At 33.4% G+C, this 23,102-nt stretch overlaps 1 protein-coding gene across 1 annotated transcript in view; it reads left to right on the forward strand.

Annotated features, from left to right (window-relative positions):
- LOC149785045 (MAM and LDL-receptor class A domain-containing protein 2-like) overlaps window positions 1–23,102 on the forward strand; it is a 349,170-nt gene that overhangs the window by 81,002 nt on the left and 245,066 nt on the right. The window contains exons 33-42 of the mRNA XM_089931272.1: window positions 809–896; window positions 1,929–2,096; window positions 3,692–3,948; window positions 6,322–6,412; window positions 6,777–6,920; window positions 9,383–9,648; window positions 11,488–11,659; window positions 17,351–17,491; window positions 18,085–18,344; window positions 21,570–21,654. Coding sequence (XP_089787398.1) covers window positions 809–896; window positions 1,929–2,096; window positions 3,692–3,948; window positions 6,322–6,412; window positions 6,777–6,920; window positions 9,383–9,648; window positions 11,488–11,659; window positions 17,351–17,491; window positions 18,085–18,344; window positions 21,570–21,654 — 1,672 coding nt within the window. The remainder of the gene's footprint in view (window positions 1–808; window positions 897–1,928; window positions 2,097–3,691; window positions 3,949–6,321; window positions 6,413–6,776; window positions 6,921–9,382; window positions 9,649–11,487; window positions 11,660–17,350; window positions 17,492–18,084; window positions 18,345–21,569; window positions 21,655–23,102) is intronic.

Genomic DNA, 23,102 nt, shown 5'->3' on the forward strand with positions numbered 1-23,102 from the left:
CTAAGATCATGTATGTTACAGTTATTTTACTGGAGATATCTTACCTTTAATGTCAAATTTTTGCTGTTTTAGTATGAAATTAAAGGAGGTGGGGGTTGATTGCATTTACCACACATTCCTTGGTAATATTTTTCTGTTGGAATCACTCTCAAATTAGCCGTCAGTGGACATCTGCAATTATGCTAATGTTTTACTTGCCTCTTATCTTGTTGTTTTAACATAGGTGAGATATAGCTATTATTCATTACAACAAGTATCAGCATTGTTGTAAACAATGGTTAAGTTTCAAAGTTTTAATGTATGGACACATAAGTGCCAACCACAGCAAGGCATAGCAACATTTATTCCATTTAGCCTGTAGGATCAGTAAGCCCTTCTCTTTGTTATGCTGACCCTCAGACAAAGTAAAAGTCATGGATAATTAAATTTCTTGTTAAGTTTTTAGTTAATATCACAAAACACAGGAAGGGATATCTATAACCATAACCACAGAATCTGTAAGCACTGTTATTTTCATATTTATACACTTCTGCCCTCCATCTGACCTCTATTTAAGATCAAGGTAATTATACAATTTTGGTATAATGTTCTTGTAAATTTATTATTTATCTTAAAGTGATAGGTCCCAAAACTGTTATCATACTTGAACTGTACATGCATATCTTTACTCTCTTACCATCCTTCTAACTCTCAGGCAGGGTCAAGGTCATTTGAAAATCAAAAATATTGTATCAGGGAAGGGAGTAGGTAAAACATTCCTTGGAATTTGTTGTTTACTTACAAGCTTATGATATTTTGTCCATTGCAGATTGTGTTGGAAGGTTTGCATGGTTCAGGATACAGAGGAATCATTGCCATAGATGATGCCAATATTACAGACGGACAGTGTGGCAGTGGTATGTTTCACATTTTCATAATATATATACCATATAAACTTGCTTGTAATGCAAATAACAAAGATCCTGAGCTGCTGTAGCATAATGCCTGCAGATCAGGGTCTATGTTGTGTGATCTACTGATAACTCCATCTAAACTGCACAGACCCTGATGTGGGTCTGTGCAGTTTGCAGTTGGACTCAACTTATAAGCAAGTATATATGGTACTAATATACATTAGATGAATCTTACAGTATCATCATACAGGCATAGAGGATATTTTCTTTATCGTGTGAATAATGGATATATTTCATAGAAGATATTTTCTTGTTTTTTTTTGTAAAGAAAAATCCTTATATTATATTAATAAACAATATATTTTGTACTGTAGGTGAAAATACTAGAGTTCTTAACCCACAAGATGTACTATATCTGTTATTCAGTTGGAAGAAACATGTTTTCTTTTTGTTTTATGCTTGTATGTTTTGGCTAGATAAACTGTATTACAGATGAAGTATCAGATTTTTTATGGTAATGTCAGCTGTTTATTGTCTGTGTTATGCCATTTATTTTGTGTATATTTGCCTGGAAAACAGTAAGATAATTATCTCTCCTAAATCAATATATAACAAGCACATTTTAAAAACAAAAATAAGAAAAAATTAAATAAAAAATTAAGTGCATCGTGTGATTTGAGCCTGTTTCTTCTGTATGACAGGTTTATATAACAATGACTAGACCTAGCATTTGTCAAAATGGCAGATGAATTTCTTTGATCATAATGTTATCAACGTGTATTAACTTTACTGTAGAAATTTTTCATTACTTTCGTTGCTTTAGCACAGAAACTAATGAGTCATTGCGAAGGATTTCCATCACATGTTAAAATGACTGGTATGAGTCTTTTGTTTTTAATAAGGTTTTTGATATTGTATTTAAGACTTTCAGAAATACAAATTCAGGTCACCAGTGTTATGTTAATAGTCATGCTGAAATTTCACAAAACATATCATGGTACCTGTTCAACAAATACGACATTCTTTGCTCCACAGGTCAGCAATCATTTAACATCTTATCGTTGTCCTGCAATTTTGAATCAGCTGATATCTGTAGCTACAGTCAGGATGCCACAGATGATTTTTCATGGACTCGTAACCAGGGACAAACCAATACCACCAATATGGGACCTTTTGCAGACCACACAACCGGTACCAGGACAGGTAAAAGATCCAATGTACAACATGATATTTAAGTTTATTTAATGTTTACAGATTTTTTTTGCATTTTTGTGCAAAATTAATTGTTAAAAAATGAATAAGATCATGCATTATGTTTGTTAGTAAATAATTTTTGTAAACAAAACAATTTAAAGTTAACGTTAGATTGTATTTGCCATAAGAGAAATTTGAGTTCATGTTATACAGTAGTAATTGTTCCTGAGGAAGAAAAATTTCAGTTAATACATATGCTACAGTTTATCATGGCACTCAATATATTTTGCTATGGAGTAGTCATAAATTTCAATTCACATCATTGGTATATTTTGCCCATGAGTTTCAGTATGAGTTCATGTCATATAGTTTAATTTACTCCCAAGTAGTTCAGAATATTTCAGTTCATGTTGTATGGATTAATTTATCCCAAGTAGTTCAAAATATTTAAGTTTATGTCATTTTCCCTGTTCATATATTTCTTATATGTTGTCTATTTTCACTGAAATTGTATGAGACAATCCATCTTGCCAATTATTTTTTGGACCAAAGTTTGTATTTTGGGCAACTTTTTTTGGTACCTGGATGATGGAAAAAAATGTGCCAGTGGGATAGGTATATTTTGATGGATTCATCTATTTGTGAATTAAAGGTATCTCTGAAGAAAATGTTCATCTGTGAGAAGGTATATGAGATACATTCCTTTTCAAAAGGGACCGGGGTCATTCGTTATTTAAAACTTGTCTGTAAAATCAGGCAAGGTTTCACTTTCAGTTGTATGTGGCTTCTTTGATTTCCTATTCATCATAGGCTTTTCACATGTTAGCTGATGGCCTTTTGGTCTAGAAATAATTTTTAAAGTGTGAACAAATATTTTCAAGTGAACTTAGACAAGTTGTCTGAGGAAAGAGTCAGTTGTTTTTTACAGACCTATGTAAATTGTAAGTTAGTAGTGAAATTATTGTTTTTCATGGTGCACAAAACAAACTAAAATTGGTGATTATTGAAGTCAATGATGATTTAATTAATATTATGAAGTAAATTGAGGAGAATACGGTAATCTTGTGTGGAACATAAATTTGGGAGAGAATAACATACATCTGTATTTTATAATTTTGTTGAATAGTGCACATTAAACATTATTGATATTAATAATGATGATGATGATGATGATGATAACAATAATGAAGTTTGGTTCATGGTATTGTTTCAAAAACAAATTTTTAAAGGTGAACCTGTGTACAGTAGTCAGCTGTGTGCAATGGCCAATTTAGCCTTTTCCCATGGGTGTCTACTGTTAACAGGTTTGACCTTATTTGTAATTTCATGCCTCTTTATATGTTGATGTACTTTGATGAGTGGGTCACTGTTATCTACTTTTCACTTGTGTCATTGGCTTCTAATAGGGAATTGTGTTTCGAAAACACATCTTTAGTTCACTTAAATATTGGTATATGAAGATTTTAGACTGAGTTAAATGTGAACATTTAATTTAATAATTCAGATAAGTCAGTTTTGAATAATACATCTTAGCATGGCAGGCATGGCGTCATATTGTTGTAAAGAACTTTGGGTATCATGCATTTTGTTTTCTATGTACCCAGGTTATTACATGTACATTGAGACGTCCAGTCCAAGGCGGCCAGGACAGAAGGCTCGCCTCCAATCTCCCCAGTTGACTACCACCACTAAAAGCTGCATCACATTTTACTATCACATATATGGGACTGCAATTGGTACTCTGAATTTATATGCCAAGCAGGGAGGAAACCTTGGGGGTCCAATATGGAGTCGTAGAGGAACTCAACAGAATCGGTGGATTGTGGCCCAAGTCACACTGAACCCCATGAACTCATTCCAGGTATTTCCCAATCACAAGTCAAATATTGGACATTAAATAAACCCCAAAACAATACAAATAACATATATAAGAAAACAAGATTAATTCTTGCTTAGGAATATATATGATTGCTAAGGTCAGTGACTGTACATAAATTGTACAGAATATTTATGAATTGGGATCTGAAGTCATAAATATCTTTAATTTCAATAATATATAAGTGGCAAATATCCAAATAATGGATTATTTTATTCAGTATCAATAGTGATAACAAGTCAGAAGTCACTTACAGTAATGACACTTCATTAAATCAAATGAAAAGTACGCCTAAAAAGAATTTATATCTTTCAGTGAAAAACAAGAGAATATTATGAATGCTTATTTGATATAAAATCAGAATTGTTTTAATTATTTCCATCTTTTGCCAGTCTTGGAAGAAAAATGCTGCTAGTGAACTTGTTTCACAGGTTTTATCTGAAACAAACATACATGTAATAAACTATTCAGATCATGAAAATTGGTTTTCATCTTCTGACAAAACTCACATGCTTTGTTTGATAAATTTACAAGAGTCAATTATCTTTTATACTTCAATGTTTGTGCTGTATACTTAGTGTGATGTCTTGGCAAATATAAGGTATGAAATATTTTTATGTTTATGAAATGAGCTTAAGAAATATTACAAATATTATGTGATCATTTAATCTTGTAATATTCTACTACAAACAGTTTGTATCAGCAAGTATATATAATAAAATTCATGTTTAGGTTTCCTGTATGAAATAAGGAGAGTTTTTGCTATTGTCTTGGTGTTGTTAGTCCCTTACAGTTAAGCTAATAAGCTGATAATAGAACAAAATGTTGTTATTTCCATTGCAGCCAGCTTTATGTTTGGGTTTTTTAGGGAACTTAGGGTAATCCTCACATCATTAGGGTCCTGCATCAAGATGTGCAATATATACAATATATACTTGCTTATAAGTCGATTTAAACTGCAAACAACAAAGATCTTGATATTTCTTAGTATAGTATGCCTGCACATCAGGGTAAATGTTTTTAGTTCTACCAATTACTTCTACCAAACTGCACAGACCCAGATCTGCCAGCACATTATGCAATGGCAGAGCTAGATCTGTACAGTTTACAGCTGGACTTGACTTACAGTTGTGTATATATGGTTGTAGCCATCTTTTCCATCTGTCCATTACTTCACACTTCTTGTAACGAGACTGGTTCTTTAACCCTTATATTTAATTTGATGCCATTTGGTAATGAAATGCTGTTGCATGTAGATGTGTGTTTTTTAAAGGTTTTGTCTTACTGGTCCAGTTTTGCCCTTTTCTTTCAATATTACCTCTCCAGTACATCAGATCCTTGTAACCAGTATACTAAGGGAACCATTCTGCATATTCTATGCAAATGTGTGTGGCCTTTGTCTCATGTAGCGTATGGAGCATTAATAGGATGTTCCTGATGTTGTAAATCATTCCCAAATGAATATTGAATACAAAAACCTACATCTTTAACACTGAAAAGAAAAAGTAGATTTCATTTATTTACTTTTTTAACACTAACGGCTTTTTTGTTGAGAATAGCTTATTCACAGAATCAGACGTGCATACAGGCAGTCTTGGTTGCCTCTCAGACAACTTTTGTTTTTATTTCAAAATGATCCTTACATGACTAGGTATTGTGTAGTCAAAATGTATATATGTATGTATGTTTGTATGTATGTATGTGTGTGTGTCTATATATATATATATATATATATATATATATATATATATATATATATATGATTTAAGGCACATCAGCACAATCATGACTATAATTCTGATTGATAGTTCTAAAAACATAAAGTGAAAAATTTTGAACAACTTTGGTACTAATATACATTACATGAACTTTAGGGAGATAAGCCCTTCTAAATAAACTTAAATATGTAGTGCTTAAGTATGAAATGCAAAAATCTTATAAAGGTAAAACTATAATGGTTGAAAATTGCTAAAATCTTCAGGATTATCATATATCATCAAAGTTCTAGTGACTATGGCACCAGTGCTGGTTAAGAAAAACATTATTCCAAAAGGAAGAGTTGAAGTCTCAGTGGTGACGTGCAACATTGAAATTTATTGTTAATGTTTTTTGTTGAAATTTTTGCAGATCTGATACAGGTATGGCATCCTGGAGTGGGGTTACACATTATTGCACATATAGATGTTTAGATATCACATTTTGCAGAACCCTTGTTTTGTGATGGTTTCTTTGTAACACATGTGCATGAAACCTTGTCCCATTTTTATTTGGCTTTGGTATTTATTAATATTTTGTTCTGAAACAGAATTATTTTGAATGAAGATCAAATTTTTTAGCAGATATTGGCACTTTTTTCAGCTTGTGTTTGAAGGCATCGTTGGTAATGGATTTACTGGAGATATTGCAATAGATGATATCCAGGCCACCTCGGGAGACTGTGGAAACCCAGGTGAGTACATTATTTTCATCATCTTTGACTGATCTAGGTATAGAAATGGAAACATAATTTATCTTTGTAACATCAGCTTTTTTTACATCACTGCCTCTTTGTATATATGTTTAATAGTGTGTCGGTGTGCAAGAATTCTTGGGTATGTTTCTTAAATATTTTGCCAGATTTTTTTTAATGACATATGGTACAATATTATTAATTGCAAAAGTTAGAAAAGCAGTGCTATGCTTCATTAGTATTCGGCAGCTTGTTATGTAATATTTTGTATCACGTGTTGATCAGCCATATAAACTCTGCAGGACAATAAAATATCAAGGTACCGATTAAATGTTCTTAATTTACACAAGTTTAAATTTTTCAGGATTCTGTAATTTTGACCAGAAAACTCTGTGCACCTGGACCAACATAAACATTGGAGATGATTTTGACTGGACAATAAATCACTTGGGCACTCCAAGTGCTGGAACTGGCCCAGTGTATGACCATACCCAGGGAAACACAAATGGTAAATTAATCATAATGCATCTCTTACCTATCTTTTCCTGGTCCATTCTTCATTGTGTTGTGTATATATTCATGTCTTTTTATCTTTAAATCTAAATCTAACTATAAATCTCTCTCTCTCTCTCTATATATATATATATATACTCTCTCTCTCTCTCTATATATATATGTATTTGTGTATATATATATGTATATATATATATATATATATATGTATTTGTGTATATATATATATATATATATATATATATATATATATATATATCACACAGATGTAATTGGGGTGGGGTATTGCAGTCAGCTTATTTGTCATTGAGTGTGTCACACTTTTATTACTGAATATAACTTGAACCATTTCAGACATCATCAAGAAACTTGGTATGTTTTTGTATCATGACTATAGACATTATGTCCTGTAAAAGAATGGAATATGTCTAATCAGCATTTTATCTCAGAGTCATACCAATTTTCATTACAAAGTGCCTGTCACACTCTTTTATGGTTAGTATTTCCAGAACTATGGAGATATCTTTATGTTCTAATGACATCAGTATGACTGTCCTATACAAGATTTGGCTTTGTTAGATTAGTATTTTTAGAGTTATCTCCCCATTTTGTTTGTTTCAAAAATTGTATTTACAATTCATATCTTGTAGGGGCATTCTATATAAACTCACTGAGAGATCTAGTTTCATTTATCCACAGGGCTGTGTAAAATTATCATCAATTGTACTGTGTTTTATTCCTTTTCTCTTTACCTTTTCATATATTTTAAATCAGTCTGGTGGTCACAGTCTCTTATTCCTTTCTTATGGTTCATATCAGTCTGGTGGTCACAGTCTCTTTTTCCTTTCTTATGGTTTTATATCAGTCTGGTGGTCACAGCCTGTTATTCCTTTCTTATGGTTTTATATCAGTCTGGTGGTCACAGTCTCTTATTCCTTTCTTATGGTTTTATATCAGTCTGGTCATCACAGTCTGTTATTCCTTTCCTGCTTTTATATCAGACTCCCCAATTTTTCCTACCTTTTTCAGAATGGCTCTTCTATCCCTAGTATTCTTTCATTTTAATGTCTGTACTTGCTTATAAGTTGAGTCAAACTACAATCAGCAAAGATCATGATCTGCTGAGGTATAATGTTCCTGCAGATCAAGGTCTATGTTGTTTGCTCTAATGATTACTCCTAACAAACTGCACAGACCCAGATCTGAGTGCACATTATGTGACAGCAGATATGGGTCTGTGCAGTTTGCAGTTGTACTTGTCTTATAAGTGACAATGCAGATGACACAACATTGTCAGACATCCAAAACACAAAGCATGAACTCTAAATTTCTTTACAGAATGCCCTAAACAAACTGGAAAACTGGTGCACATGCAATGGCATGGTAGTAAATACTGGTAAAACTAAAATATTATTTATCTCAACACGGCAAAAAAGGACAAATCTTGATAGTGATAAACTATGTCTGATATGGAAGGATAACAATTTGCTAATGGTCTGTCATGATAGACTACTTGGTGTTCTGGTAGATAATAACCTATCATGGACTGAACATATCAAACATATCAGTAAAAAAAGTCAATTCAAGTTTACGGCTTCTCAGTAGGATAAGACATTTTCTCCCAGAGAGGCACAGAAAACTATTTTATAACAGTTACATACAACCCAATTTAGACTACTGTAATACAGTATGGGATAATTAAAATGATGAAAACATAGCAAAGCTGGCACATCTTCAGAAAAGAGCATTGGGGCTAATATCAATCCAGAAAGAAAGCAAGGAAAATTTAGCTGGTAGGTTAAAAATATTACCTATTAAAGACCGAATCAGTTTGAGAAAAGCCAGATTAATGTACAGGATATCCCATAATGGTGCTCCTGAATATTTACAATCACTATTCCTGTATAGGCTACCTGGTAATACTCCCCACCTGCGATCCATGTCTACCAAACAGTACAAAATTCCCAAACCAAATAAGGAGTTATTTAAAAAAAGTTTCCAATACTCTGGAACTCTGCTCTGGAATAGTATTCCAGTTGAGATTAGAAATGCCCAGTCTATTTCCTTCTTCCAAACCCATAATATCCAGTGGCTTCAGAGATGCAGCTAAAAATAAATAAATTCCTTTGTATGAGGGCCTCAAGGGTAGATTAGTTCTTAGCTAATTGTGTTACCCTCATTAAATAAGGTCATTAGTAGTAGTAGTAGTAGTAGTAGTACATATGGTATGTTGAAAAGTAATTAAACAATACATGAACAGAAGTAACAAAGTGAATTCAGATGTGGTTTTTGTAACATGGAGCTGGGTGTTTAAGAAGTTAGAGGCAACCTACTTATTTGCAAATGGTGGCCAGAAAGACTGATTTTAGTACAAATTTTGATTTCCAGATGTACTTCTCCTGAGCAAATAATATACACTTGAACCCTTTAATTCTATGTTTTGTCATTTTTTTAAAGGTTTTTATGTATACATTGAAGCCAGCTCTCCCAGAACCAAAGGACAAAAAGCATGGTTGCAGAGTGCTAGGATGTCCCCAACAGGATCTGACTACATGTGTTTCCACTTCTGGTATCACATGTTTGGTGGACAGATGGGAACACTGAATGTGTATATCAACCAAAACACATCATTACCTGGTAACTTGATGTGGCAACTTTCTGGAAACCAGGCAAATAGCTGGCAATCGGCACAGTTTCCAGTTCAAAGTTCGACATCATTCTCAGTAAGTTTGGTTTGGAAGGCATTTTTATCTCTGATTGTACCATGGATACAGACAATTTTAATTAGGAAAAAAATGTGACAGTCAAAAGTTAATACATTAATTACAGCATCCTACAAAAGGTACACATTTAGATGAAATTCATGAGATGTATCAAAGTTTGTTAAACAAGAAGTAAAATTATTCTACAAGTTTCAGCAATTCAATTTAAAATTAACACAGCTGTAAGATTTTTACTTGACAAGAAAACTGATTTTATTTCACCAAACGGCAGAATAGTGTGGTGAAATGACTTTAAAATGCATTTTGATGCCTCAGTTACTTTCCTTTGTCTTATTTGGTATAAGTTATGTAAAAAAATTAATTATTAAGTATATGGATCGAAATATACAGTAGTCATGTGATAAAGAGAATTTATTCATAAACTGTTATAGATATGAGCTTACTTTTATTGATTATATTCTACGATCACATTATCATTTGGAAGATAATCTCAAAATAATTTACTTTATGATGGGAAGCACAGGAAATTATCATGTTAAAGACTTTAAGAATTTTATCTGGTTTAGGTTTGGAAATAATTTTTCATACTTTGTCAAAAGTATTGGAAAAAACACAGTTGTTGCCAAAGTTCATTTTATTGGCACAAAATAGAGCTGGATACCCCAAAAAATTTGTACCGCAATATTTCTGAGTGTATCTACCATGGTATACCGCAATTATAATAAGACCCAACAATTTAATGTCATGAGACACTGGGACTGACACTATTTTAAAGAAAAATTCCATTTGTCATTTGTTCAAAAAATATTTTACTGTGATTTATAGCAAAAATAACACATTATTATATTCTTTATATTATTTGAAGAAAACCCAATAATTATCATGAGATAAAGAAAAGAAAATAGCCCCCATTCACAATTAAATTGAATTTACTATGTGTATATTATAAGTTGTAACCGAACAACCAACTAAAGTGGAATGATTAAGCTTACACTGTAGCTGACACCATATTAAAGACATTGTGCTGACATTCAAGAGCTTGCTGATAAATATAGGAAGTGTTGACACCAAAGCATACAATTTACTTGCTACACTTTTTTGATATAATCAGCAGGGAAACTTTGAATGGGATGCCTCACCAGGGCAAGATACTTATCAGGATGGGCCAGTAAACATAAAACACACTGACTCAGCAAACAAGAAATATTTAGTGGAATTGTAAAATTAAATAAAATTCAAACAGAAAATACTTGCTTACCTGAATATCTTAAGCTGATTGTCTGTCTGTCTTACACGTCCATTAACATATGCTAGTAAATAAGTGGTCTATTTTTGTTTTTAATCCAAATTTTTTTTTATATCTTCCACAAATCCCATTTGGCTACCATGTTGGCATATTTGACACATGTCAAATATGTGATTAAAGTTTCATGAATATAAGTATATTTGCAGTATTCAGAATTAATTTGTGACAAACACAACTGGTTTTTGTTGTTGAGAAATTCATAATTTGTTGAAATATTTTGCCATGTGAAAAAAGTGTGCTGTTAATATCATTAATTTTGTAACTAGATTACTTGGGAATTTCGTTATGTTCCTTAATGACGGAAAGTACCAGTACAATCTAAATGTATCATCGTATGTATTACCAGAAAAATACCATGATAAACCAGTATATCAGTAATACTGCGCATATTTAGCACAAAGTGCTCTTTGTATAAGAATTCCAGTGTGATTGGTCACTGGTCTTGCTGGCTAGTAACATTATCTCTTTTCTTTATTACATCAAAGAAGAACCCACAAAATAATTTTTACATTAACTTTATTTTTTTTTACCAGGTTGTCTTTGAAGGAGTAGTTGGGTCTGGTTTTCTGGGAGATATTGCCATTGATGACCTGTCCTTCACAAATGGGAGATGTGCCCTGACACCATTCCAGGCTCGCCCTGTCTCGAACACCATGTCCACTACTGTTACAACAATGTCTACTACCACTATCACTGCAACATCACGTAAGTTAAAAATTTAAGTTAAAAAAGTTTTAAAATTTAAATGCAACACAAAATTACAAGCATCACTTAGGCTACGATAATATTCCAGGTTACTGTAGGACATTTAGTTGCAAACACTTTGTAAGTTCCCCAAAAAATCATTCAAATTATATTCAGCCTAAAAATAAGTCTTGTTTAAATGATAGACTTAAATCTACAGTGTAACAGAATATGTCGACAAATACTATGAATCACTTAGAGCTGAACTTTGACTTGACACCTGCACTAAAGAAATTGACATTGGTGGGAGAGTATGATGTCATCCTTGTTCCACTGCATATCTTTCTATCTCTGTGTCTTTGTATCCAATGGTTTGTCACATCTTGGTTACGTTTGGCATTGGTCACTTTTCAGGCACTGTGGTAGGGCATATGTGTTCCATGAACACATTTCTAGTTCACTGTTTTGCCAGTTCACACATATTTAAAATATAATATCATCAATGTTTTCCCCTTTTCTTGGTACCAAACCTGCCCCTTTTGAGGCCAAGGTGGTCACATAATTACTATTTGGAGTCATTGTTATTACAGATTTTAGTTTCAGTTTCTTTGGTCACTTCACCAATTCACTTCATGTATTGTTTGTAATACCATCACCAACCAGTGTATATGGTAATTGATTTTGATTTTGTTTTGTTGATTTTAACAGCATTTTTATCAATTATTGGCTATATCATGCCAAAGAAATGGGAACTAAATGCCTTCCCGAAATACACACCAGGGTAGTCCGTCTGGGCTGGACTGGGCATTTATCAAACCTGTAACCTTTGGATTATGAGTCTGATGCTCAACTAACTGAACTACTGTTTATCATGAGTCTAATGCTCAACTAACTGAACTACTGTTTATCATGAGTCTAATGCTTTACTAACTGAGCTACTCTGGATTATGATGCTCTATTAAATGATTACAGTGGATCATTTGTCAGGTGCTTTATTAACTGATTACTGAGGATCATTTGTCAGATGCTCTGTTAACTGAGTACTGTGGATCATTTGTTGGATGCTCTACTGAGTACTGTGGATCATTTGTCAATGCTCTCTTAACTGAATACTGTGGATTTTGATGCTCTGTTAACTGAGTACTGTGGATCATTTGTCAGATGCTCTATTAACTGAGTACTGTGGATCATTTGTCAGATTCTGTACTGAGTATTGTGGATTATGATGCTCTATTAACTGAGTACTGTGGATCATTTATCAGATGCTCTATTAACTGAGTACTGTGGATCTTTTGTCACATGCTCTATTAACTGAGTACTGTGGATCTTTTGTCAGATGCTCTATTAACTGAATACTGTGGATCATTTGCCAGATGTTCTATTAACTGAGTACTGTGGATCTTTTGTCAGATGCTCTATTAACTGAGTACTGTGGATCATTTGTAAGATTCTCTACTGAGTATTGTGGATTATGATGCTCTATTAACTGAGTAATGTGGATCATTTGTCAGATGCTGTATTAACTGAGTACTGTGGATCATGTCAGATGCTTTATTAATTGAGTACTGTGGATCATGTCAGATTCTCTACTGAGTATTGTGGATAATGTTGCTCTATTAACTGAGTACTGTGGATCATTTGTCAGATGCTTTATTAATTGAGTACTGTGGATCATTTGTCAAATGCTCTATTAATTGAGTACTGTGGATCATGTCAGATGCTCTATTAACTGAGTACTGTGGATCATATGTCAGATGCTCTATTAATTGAGTACTGTGGATCATTTGTCAGATACTCTACTAACTGAGCTACTGTGGCTCAAAATTTGATAATTGAAATATAGATCATGTACATGCATATTAAAATTAATATTTGTACATATACCTATTTCCCTGGCAGATTTATAGTAAATTCACCCAGTCTTTTAAAAGGATTATAGAAAAATCACCACTGCTGTACATTTAAAATGGGTTGACTTATGCACAGATCAACTATAAGCAAGTATATACAGTATATTGAGGATAGATTTTGGCTAAGGCATGTGGTTACAGTATTTTTAATTGCTTATATTTCCATAAAAAATTTCTCAGTTGATTTTTATTTTAGATATAAATGTTATCTTATACTTCCCTTTTCTCAGTACTGGTTGTGTTCGTAGGTGGAGCAATGAATTAGTGATGCAATTTATAATACAGAAATGTACATTTTTTACTTCACTTCATGTATACTTCTCCCTTGTTAACTTGCTACTGAGATGGAGTTCATCTATATCTAACTCAATAAAACACCAGCGAAAGAAAGGGTGCAAGATAGTGAGAGACCTTCTTGGTTAACAGTTGTGGAGGGGAGTGGGATACCAACAACTTTCATTGAAAATTATGATCCAAATAAATCTACACAAATATTCATCTAATGGAATTTAATCTTAATGGATCTAAGACCTGAAGAATTCAGTTAAGGTCAATACATTCATTTCAGACTTTAATAAAGATCAAATTGACATGCAGTACTCACAAATTTATGAATTGGTAAAGTTGGAGATGCTTCCGTTTTCAGTTCTTAGCACGAGTATCCATTGTAAGCAAATACTCACAAATTAAAGCTTCATAGCTAGAATTACAATTATAAACTGCAAGAGCTGAATTGATAGATATGTTTACTGGTGTTTCCTTAGGGTGGTGTTTTTAACTTTTAACATACACATCTTCATCAATAGGTCATGGGATGAAAGGAGTGCAGCTCCTTGTTTCATGTACTAATAGACACAGTATGCAAATGGCAGTCACACTGTTTTTGAACACCACACCCAGATGAGATAAAAATGACCTAAAACTAGAGAAAGGACAAAAATATGTGTATTTTTTTTAGAAAAGTTATTTTTTTAAATATCTGCAGATTTTGAAGAATAGGCTGAAGATAAGCTAAATGCAGACCAATGGAGCTTCCTATGGTGTGTGATTTTCACAAGAAATTAGTATTTCACTTTAACATTGGGGGGCTGAGTGGTCTAAATTGCTCACCTTTAGTGATAACCTCTGTCCACATGGGTTTGGGTCTTGGGCTCAGCCAGCGTGGGTATGTGAGAAAGCTGCCACTAGCTTCCCATGGGTCATTAGCTCTTACTGGGGTTTCCCGGGGTTCTTTCTCCACCAGTTATACTGGTTGCATTATATGGCCTATCATGCACTGAGAAATGGTGTTCAACCTCAAAACAATCAACAAACATTAATGTCTCTACCATTAATGTCTTGTAATTAGCTTGAAAGACTCAATCAGATGTGTCATTGTATCAAAGAACAATTCAGTCCTCAGCAGTTGTCAAAATACCAGCCTTGCTGCCAAGTAAGTTAGTGATTTTCACTATAATTGGCTGGAGGCAGTTAATCTGTGAATTAGTTTCTCTTTTCTTTCCATTAATATAAAATGATAATAGAACATTAGAACCATAAAATTTATGACTACTGGATGACCACTGGCTGTTTGCAAAACAGAATCTTATTTAGTGTTTATCTAGTTCTATATTTTTGTAACCAGATTTTAAGCAAAAAGGATCAAAGATCTCGTCACATTATAACCACATTATATCGTCACATACTCCCCTTCTCTCAGTACCACTCCCGTGGCCAGAGGGTCAATAATTATTACGGGGAAACATTTTGGTTAAAGTTTTTTATCTTCAGTTATGTTTCTGTAATCAATTCACTTTATGTTTACAAATAAACATCATCATACATGACACATGGACTTACTAATTGGACTACTAAGTTAAGTTCCTGGGTTATTATATGGGGCCACTTTGTAGGACTTCTTTTGTTTAAAGAGTTTGATTTAATCTCATGTTTTGATTTAATTTCATGTTTTGATTTAATCTCATGTTTTGTTGACATTTTATTGAAGTCGTTACAGATTTGGAATATCATATGATCCTCAATTTTTTATTTGTTGATTTACTTCTCTTTTCCCCATGGCAGGCCCTGAGATCAAGAAGTATAACACCTTTTGGTGAATTATTTTTTTAAAATATTAATAAACCCAGAAACAGACTCCATTTACTTGGTTGTTAAAATATTATTTGATCCCATACATCCTTTTCTCCTGCAACATTGTTGCCCAAGGGTCATGTTCCTGAGTGGGACCAATGGGTCAAAAAGTAATGCACATTTTGATTAATTTTATTGTTGACCCCATGTTAGTGAGAAGTAAGACATAGCAATTAGTTTTCAGCTGTGTAATTGGTATCAAAAGTTCGTCAAGGGTTTGTTAAAGTTTGACATTATTTTTATTATTATTGGCTTAATATGTAGCTTCTAGCCTTGTCTTTATTACGTATATTATTATTAGAGTAAAACATGATCACATTCACACCTGTTGTCTTGTACCACTTATCTTATTGGGTATCTTTTCTTAGACATGGTCAAAAGTATGATCCCTTTTGGTTATAATTTTGGATTTGCACATAGTTTACACCTTATTTACAATTAATTAGAACATCATATATTTCCCTTCATGTAGCAAACTACCTGTGTTGTCTAAACTTTAATTAGTTGGGGTCATGCAGTTATGCCCTTTGATATATCGACAAGTCATCTCAAGGACACATCAGTTCTTTCTTAAAACTCAGTTATTCTTCTTTTCTTTTTTAGTTTGGTAAGATAAAATATTTCTGTGTTTGGAAAATAAAAATGATATAAATACACATGTTTACAGCAATTTTGATGTTGTTGATTATGGTACATATATATGATCCACTGATGAGGTCTTGAGATGTAAATTTGACTGGGCACATCATCAGCGATAATATATCCTTTGTATTGTTTTTTATGTGCCCACCATAAAGCAATGTATATTAGGTAGATTTTATTGGTTTGCCTGTTTTCTGCACAGTAACTCACATTGTTCACCACCTATAGATACCCAGTTTTGTGGATGGCTTGCACTTGGAGTGACTTTATTGATTTGTGGGTCAAAAGGGTCATTGATCAAGGCATTGAAAGAAGAAAAATGGTGTCCTCAAAGTAACATTGGTTCTACATCAAAGACTTGGATAAAAATTTGTGGATATCTTAACACTTGTGATAAGAAAGTATAGCCCCTTGATTTTGGAGTTAGAAGGTCAAAGATCAAGGTCACTGAAAGTAGAAAGGTGGTTTCTACACAATCATTTCAGTTTGAAATAAATAACTGAAAACCAGGACTGGTGCTGTTTATGGTTCTCTTGTTTATTTTTAGAAGTCTAATTTAAGCTTAGACATTAAAGGTAGAATTAAATGACCAAAAACCAATGTTTTGCGACATTATCTTGGCTTTTTAAAATTTCATTAAAGGACAATCAAAGGTTGACCACGATGCTTTATTAGGCAAGCTAAAGGAAAGATTATGACAAAATACTAATATACATAAATTGCACAAAGGATTTAAATGATGCTCTTGAACATCCTATTTAAAATTAGTATAGTTACAGGAAGTGCATATCATGCAGGATATAAAGTAATACAGACAATAAGTACTTTTCATTATTGTTGTGAAATGTGCTTTTGGAATCAATTTACAGTGGTAAGAAAATGCCATTTACTTAATCAGTTCTATTTGGGGGTTGCTTTCATTGAGCCTCTTGTTGTAGTATTAGAATGATAGTCATATATAAAATACTTTTTCTAAAGATTGTGATAACACTGCTGAAATTCCTTCGATTTCTTTCTTTTCTTTTTACAGAGACTGGCACTTTTAATTGCAACTTCGAGAGCAATGTTTGTGGATGGACCCAGGCTACAGATGATACCTTTGATTGGACACGTTTTAGAGGGAGCACAGCCACTTTAAACACTGGACCATCAAATGACCACACCACTGGACGTAAGCTCCTAGCAAAGAAATTCTACGCACTTCCCACCCCCAAACCCAATCCAGAAGTTATCAAAGCATCCAGACAATATAATATCAGCAGGGCAGAGTCCCTGCTAGACTTTACATTTTAAGGTTAAATAAATAATTACCATTTATACTTGCTTATAAGTCCAACTGCAAATTGCACAGATCCAGATCTGCCATCCCATAATGTGCTGGCGGATCTGACTTTGTGCAGTTTGTTAGGAGTAATCAATTGAACAAACAAAATATTGCCTGGTTTCAGGCGCATTAGGATATGGCAAATCAGGATTTTTGTTGTTTGCAGTTTGACTTGACTTATAAATTAGTATGTATGGTAGTTGCATAGAATTATGGGGAAGTGGAAGGAATATAGGGTGAAGTAATTAATAATCCCAAAAATGAGAACTTAAACATCAATTAGCACACATATATTTTCATATATATATCATTCTCTTGTTGGTTTGTCAGTCTTTATCTATACATGGATTTGTTTACCCACCCATGCATGTACCTGCATATCTAAATCTATGTTTGCAAATATAATGTTTAAACTACACAAAATTTCACTTTCTTATTAGATGGATATTACATGTACATTGAGACCTCAGCTCCACGCCACAATGGGGATAAAGCCCGACTCGTTAGCCCTCGTCAACAGCCCCAGGGTGCTACCTGTCTCCAATTCTGGTACCATATGTATGGGGCCCACATTAACACCCTCAATGTTTACCTACAATCTGGGGCCAATCTTGGGAATCCTGTTTGGACCCGAAGAGGAACTCAAGGGAACCAATGGATACAGGCTGCGGTCGATATAAATTCATTAAGACCTTACAATGTAAGTCATTGCGGAGACAAATTTCTAACAGATTTATCACAAAAGCATATAAGTCAGTTATCAGGAAAAATCATTAAGAACACAGAGTCATTAATACACTTTTTGTAAAATATGGAATGCTGAGAGACTATATTGTTAGTCTGAGTGTCCCATTGTTTCAAGATTTTTCATGTCATAAATGGGAGACTGAGCATGTCCTGTAAGTGTGGACAAGTGTTTTGAGTGACTGATGTTTAAGTTGCAAAGGTTTACTGTACATTGGAAACATATCATTAATTATAGAAATCTTTCTCATGAATGTAAAAGAAATTATGACCTGTAGAAGAATTGCATTTGATATTCATATCCAATTTTATAAATTCATAAATTACTTAGAACACTGCAGTGGCTCTGTGGTTAGTGTGCCAGGACCATGAGCAGAAGATCTGGCCAGGTTTACAGTTATGTCATGACCCTGTGCAATGCACTTTACTTCCACTGCCTCATCGTGATGTAACATTTAACGTGTTTATGTGCCATTAAACACCAAACAAGCAAAGCAGAGAGGGAGCATCATTGAATTACTATGGGATGTCTTTTTCAATTTTCTTTTGTGTCCATGTTCAGAAACTGATTTTCATGCAGCAAACATTATTTTTCCATATTAAACTCTTTTGTTGACACCTCATGATGTCAAAATATAAGGTATAGGCATAATGACCAAATTGTGATTACCTGTTATTTGAATCGAGTCAGCTTTTTTGTGCCCCAGAAAAGCAGAGGACATAGTATCTATCCATTTGTCTATCACACTGTTGTTTCTGCTGTATAACTTCAAATCTCTTTGAGATTAAGGATTTGGTATATGAATACATCATCATTAGAAGGTGTACCGTATACCACAGGTAGATTGGTATATGAATACATCATCATTAGAAAGTGTACCGTATACCACAGGTAGAGTCCTCTTTTTAAGGTTAAGTCACCTTTCAGTATCTTAAGTTCTCTTTCACTCTTTCCTTTCAACTTTCAATAATGTTTATAATTTTAAAGCCATTCGAGATTAATAAATGAAAATTGGTATTTTGTTACATCATCATCATTTGAAGGTCTGTAACAGACAATATTGTGGGTCATCAATTTCAAGGTCAGAACTTAACATTTTATATTTTTTCTTACACTTTTCATTCTGCTACATAACTTCAGTGCTGTTTCAGATTAAAGAATACAACTTTGTTTACTTATCATCAAAAGAAAGTAAATTGTGTACCACATTAGGGATTCTTTTTTCAAGGTTAAGGTCACGTGCCAATAGTTTGATTTTTCCATTACACTTTCCTTTTGCCTTAAGAGCAGCATGAGATTAGGGATGAAGCATGGTGTGCTTATACATTATCATTAGAAGGTGTGCTGCCACATTGAGATCAAATTGCCATGGTCATTGTCGTGATTTTAATAAAAATTATGTCATATTTTCCTTTCTTGTCTATAAATTTAGAGCTGTTAGAGATTAAGCAGACATGATTTTTCTCCATTAGAAAGCAGAATTCTGCTTTTGTCCTGACTGGAATCAGATTTTTCTTGATATAGTCGATTTTTTTATATCATCTCCAATCTGGTTTTTTAAAAAACTGTCTGTCTGGTCACATTCCACAATGACCTTTGTAAAGTATTCATTCCATGTATTAGTTAGCACAAGAGTCGTGTAAAGACTATTCTGATTGGTAAAAAGTTTAAATTCATCCAGTGAATCTTCGTGTAATGGAAATTGATGGCAATGGAAAGATGAAGCATGCTTGCAAAACATGTCATCCTGAGTTGTTGAGAGAGACCATGACACAAAAAAAGTTTAGTTAAAGGTTTAAAAAACATGGAAATGGGAATGACTGGAGGGAAAAGTTGATGGAAATTTAATTGGTCAGTTTATAAAAAAACTGAACACTAGAGGACCCGCATCTTGTGATCTCTGCAAGAAAGATCTGAATTAATGGCAATCGTGGTTGGAAGAGTTTGGAACAGCACCTATAAAAGAAGCTGCATACAGAAAAATTGAAGCTCAGAAGGCATCTGGAAGAAGTGCAATTAATTACTATAAAAATAAAGATTTCTTGCATGTGAGAACAGGTGTAGCCCTCTGTCAGAATATGCTTGAAAGGAAAAAGGCTTCCGTTGTGAAGGAAAAGAAACAATTGCACATTGAACCAAAAAAGTCAGTGGTGACAAAATGGAAGGCTAAAAAATTCTTAGGCAAAGCCGCAAAAAGAGCTTGACTGGCATATTAACAGGTTGTGTCCAGTGTTGAAAAAGACAAGTGAATGTATGGGATTATTTGTATATAGTTGATGTACTTCGGTGTTTATTTTACAGATTTGTTTTGAAAAGAGAGAAGTATAATATGTTTGCTGCAAAAATAGACAAATTACTGTAACTTGATTATGATGTGAACACTGACATGCACATGAAATAACTTCAGCATCAGTTGTATTAAAGAACAAATTCATGTGACGATAAATATTGTGAAATTATTGAAGTCAAGTTGAACATTTTTGGAAAGTTTATTAGTTTTTCAAATGATTATTTTGTTTTATATTATGTTCATAAGTTGCACCAGGAGCATTTTTTTATGATTGTAAAATGCGTTTTTGACTGGGGGATGAAGGCCCCCTGGTACCATGGATCAGGGGCACTGCCCCTCGAGACCCCATTGGGGAAGGACCCCCACACCCCTCTTAAAAAAATTCTGCTGTTTTTTTAATGGAAGTCCAAAATCATGTCTGATTAAGGGATGAAACAAAGAATACTTATGTATCATTATGAGAATGTGTATTGTGTGCCATATTGGGAAGCCTGTTTTCAAGGTCAAGGTCACATGAAACAAGGTGTACTTATGTATCATCAGACCTATCGTGAAGGCTGTTTCTAAACCTGTAAATAGAAGCATTAGAAATATTTTATCCAAATTTCTTTTTACAAGTTAAAACCTTTTTAAACAAAATTATGTCAGAATTATGCATGTTAAAAAATAACTTATTACAGCAGACAAATATGGTCCTTATAGAAGGTCCTACTTCTGATTGCTTGTGATAAATCATTCTCTTCATGGCATCATTTAAACATGAGAGTTGTATAAATGTTGAATTAATAAACCTGTGTGAATACTGGTATGGATTGGAGCTGGTTAGACCCATATTTCATGAAGTATATTGAAAATCATCAATTATTCTGATATGCATTTTCCTTTTTTAGGTTGTCTTTGAAGGAGTCCGTGGGATCAACATTGCTGGTGATATTGCTATTGATGATATTTCCATGACGGCTGGATCATGTTCAGGTAGAAAGCTAAACATGATGCAGAATTTATTAGCATATTGTCTTTGCTTGAGTTATATATAGCCTTTGCCTTAGTTATATATAACCTTTGCCTTAGTTATATATAGCTTTTGCCTTAGTTATATATAGCCTTTGCCTTAGTTATATATAGCCTTTGCCTTAGTTATATTTAGCCTTTGCCTTAGTTATATATAGCCTTTGCCTTAGTTATATTTTGCCATTGCCTTAGTTATATATAACCTTTTCTATGTCCAATTTCTTTAACAGTCTCTAGTAACAGTCATGGTCATTTATGTCAGTAAATTCAAAATTCAAAATGCATTTCCATTTTCATAGCTGTTCTGTGACTGACCATTTTAGTGTACATTTGTGTTACATGTGAAGATTTTTGGATCATATAAAACCAAAAAAGCATACATATTAATAGATGTGAATGTTTTCACCTAAGACTACCACAACTTGATTCCATCTCCCTTTATAGAGAGGATTTTCATTTCCATGAATGTTTTAGCAGCTTCATTGTTATTTGTGTTGTTGTTACTACTTTTGCCTCGCTGTTGGAATTGTTACTCTTTTTGTCTTGCTGTTTGTATTGTTGTTTTCACTCTTTCTGTTTTGTTGTTTGTATTGTTATTGTTGCTCTTTTTTCCTCTTGTTTGTATTGTTAATGTTGTTATTCTTTTTACCTTGCTATTTGTATAGTTGTTTTTACTCCATTTATCTTGTGGGGAGCTGTGGTGGCCCAGTGGTTAGTGCGTAGGACTCACAATGGAAAGGGTGCAGGTTCAAATCTTACCATAGAACCAGCTTGGGTTAGCTACTATAGTTTGTCCTTGGGCAAAGTTCTTTACTCCGAATGCCTTGGCACTAAATAACCTGATTGTATTAGCTGTACCATTGAACACCAAACCAAACCAAACCAAACCTTTTGTCTTTTTGCTTGTAGCTGGTGGCTTTATTGCTTATATTCCAGATGTAACATTTCCCGTTTCTTGAGTCATTTGTCTTCCATTGTGTGATGGAGATGATAAATATCATTATTTGGTAGTTTCCTGCTGCATTGAAGGTTAATAGAAATACAGTTGTTCCTCATAATAAAAGCCCTCAGTATATCACTGTCCTTATAATGGATTCCTGTACACAAGCACTCCAGGTATTGGCGGGCTTTACAAGCAACTCTGCCTTCATTAATTACTGCAGTTTTGGTTTGATGTTTTGTAGAATCAAACATCTCATATTGAGAGACATAAGAGCATTAGATCTTACTAAAAATTAACCCTTTTCGTTATTTTTAAAGATTGATGTGTGTAGAAAACAAAAACATACGTAAGATTTAAAGTGTATTTGCTTGACAAAACATGCGTAAGATTTAAAGTGTATTTGCTTTTACAAAACATACATAGAATTTAAAGTGTATTTGCTTAACAACAAATTACAATGACCATCATC

Source organism: Sinohyriopsis cumingii, chromosome 13, assembly GCF_028554795.1.
Source record: "Sinohyriopsis cumingii isolate HCF-2022 chromosome 13, ASM2855479v2, whole genome shotgun sequence".
NCBI lineage: Eukaryota > Metazoa > Mollusca > Bivalvia > Unionida > Unionidae > Sinohyriopsis > Sinohyriopsis cumingii.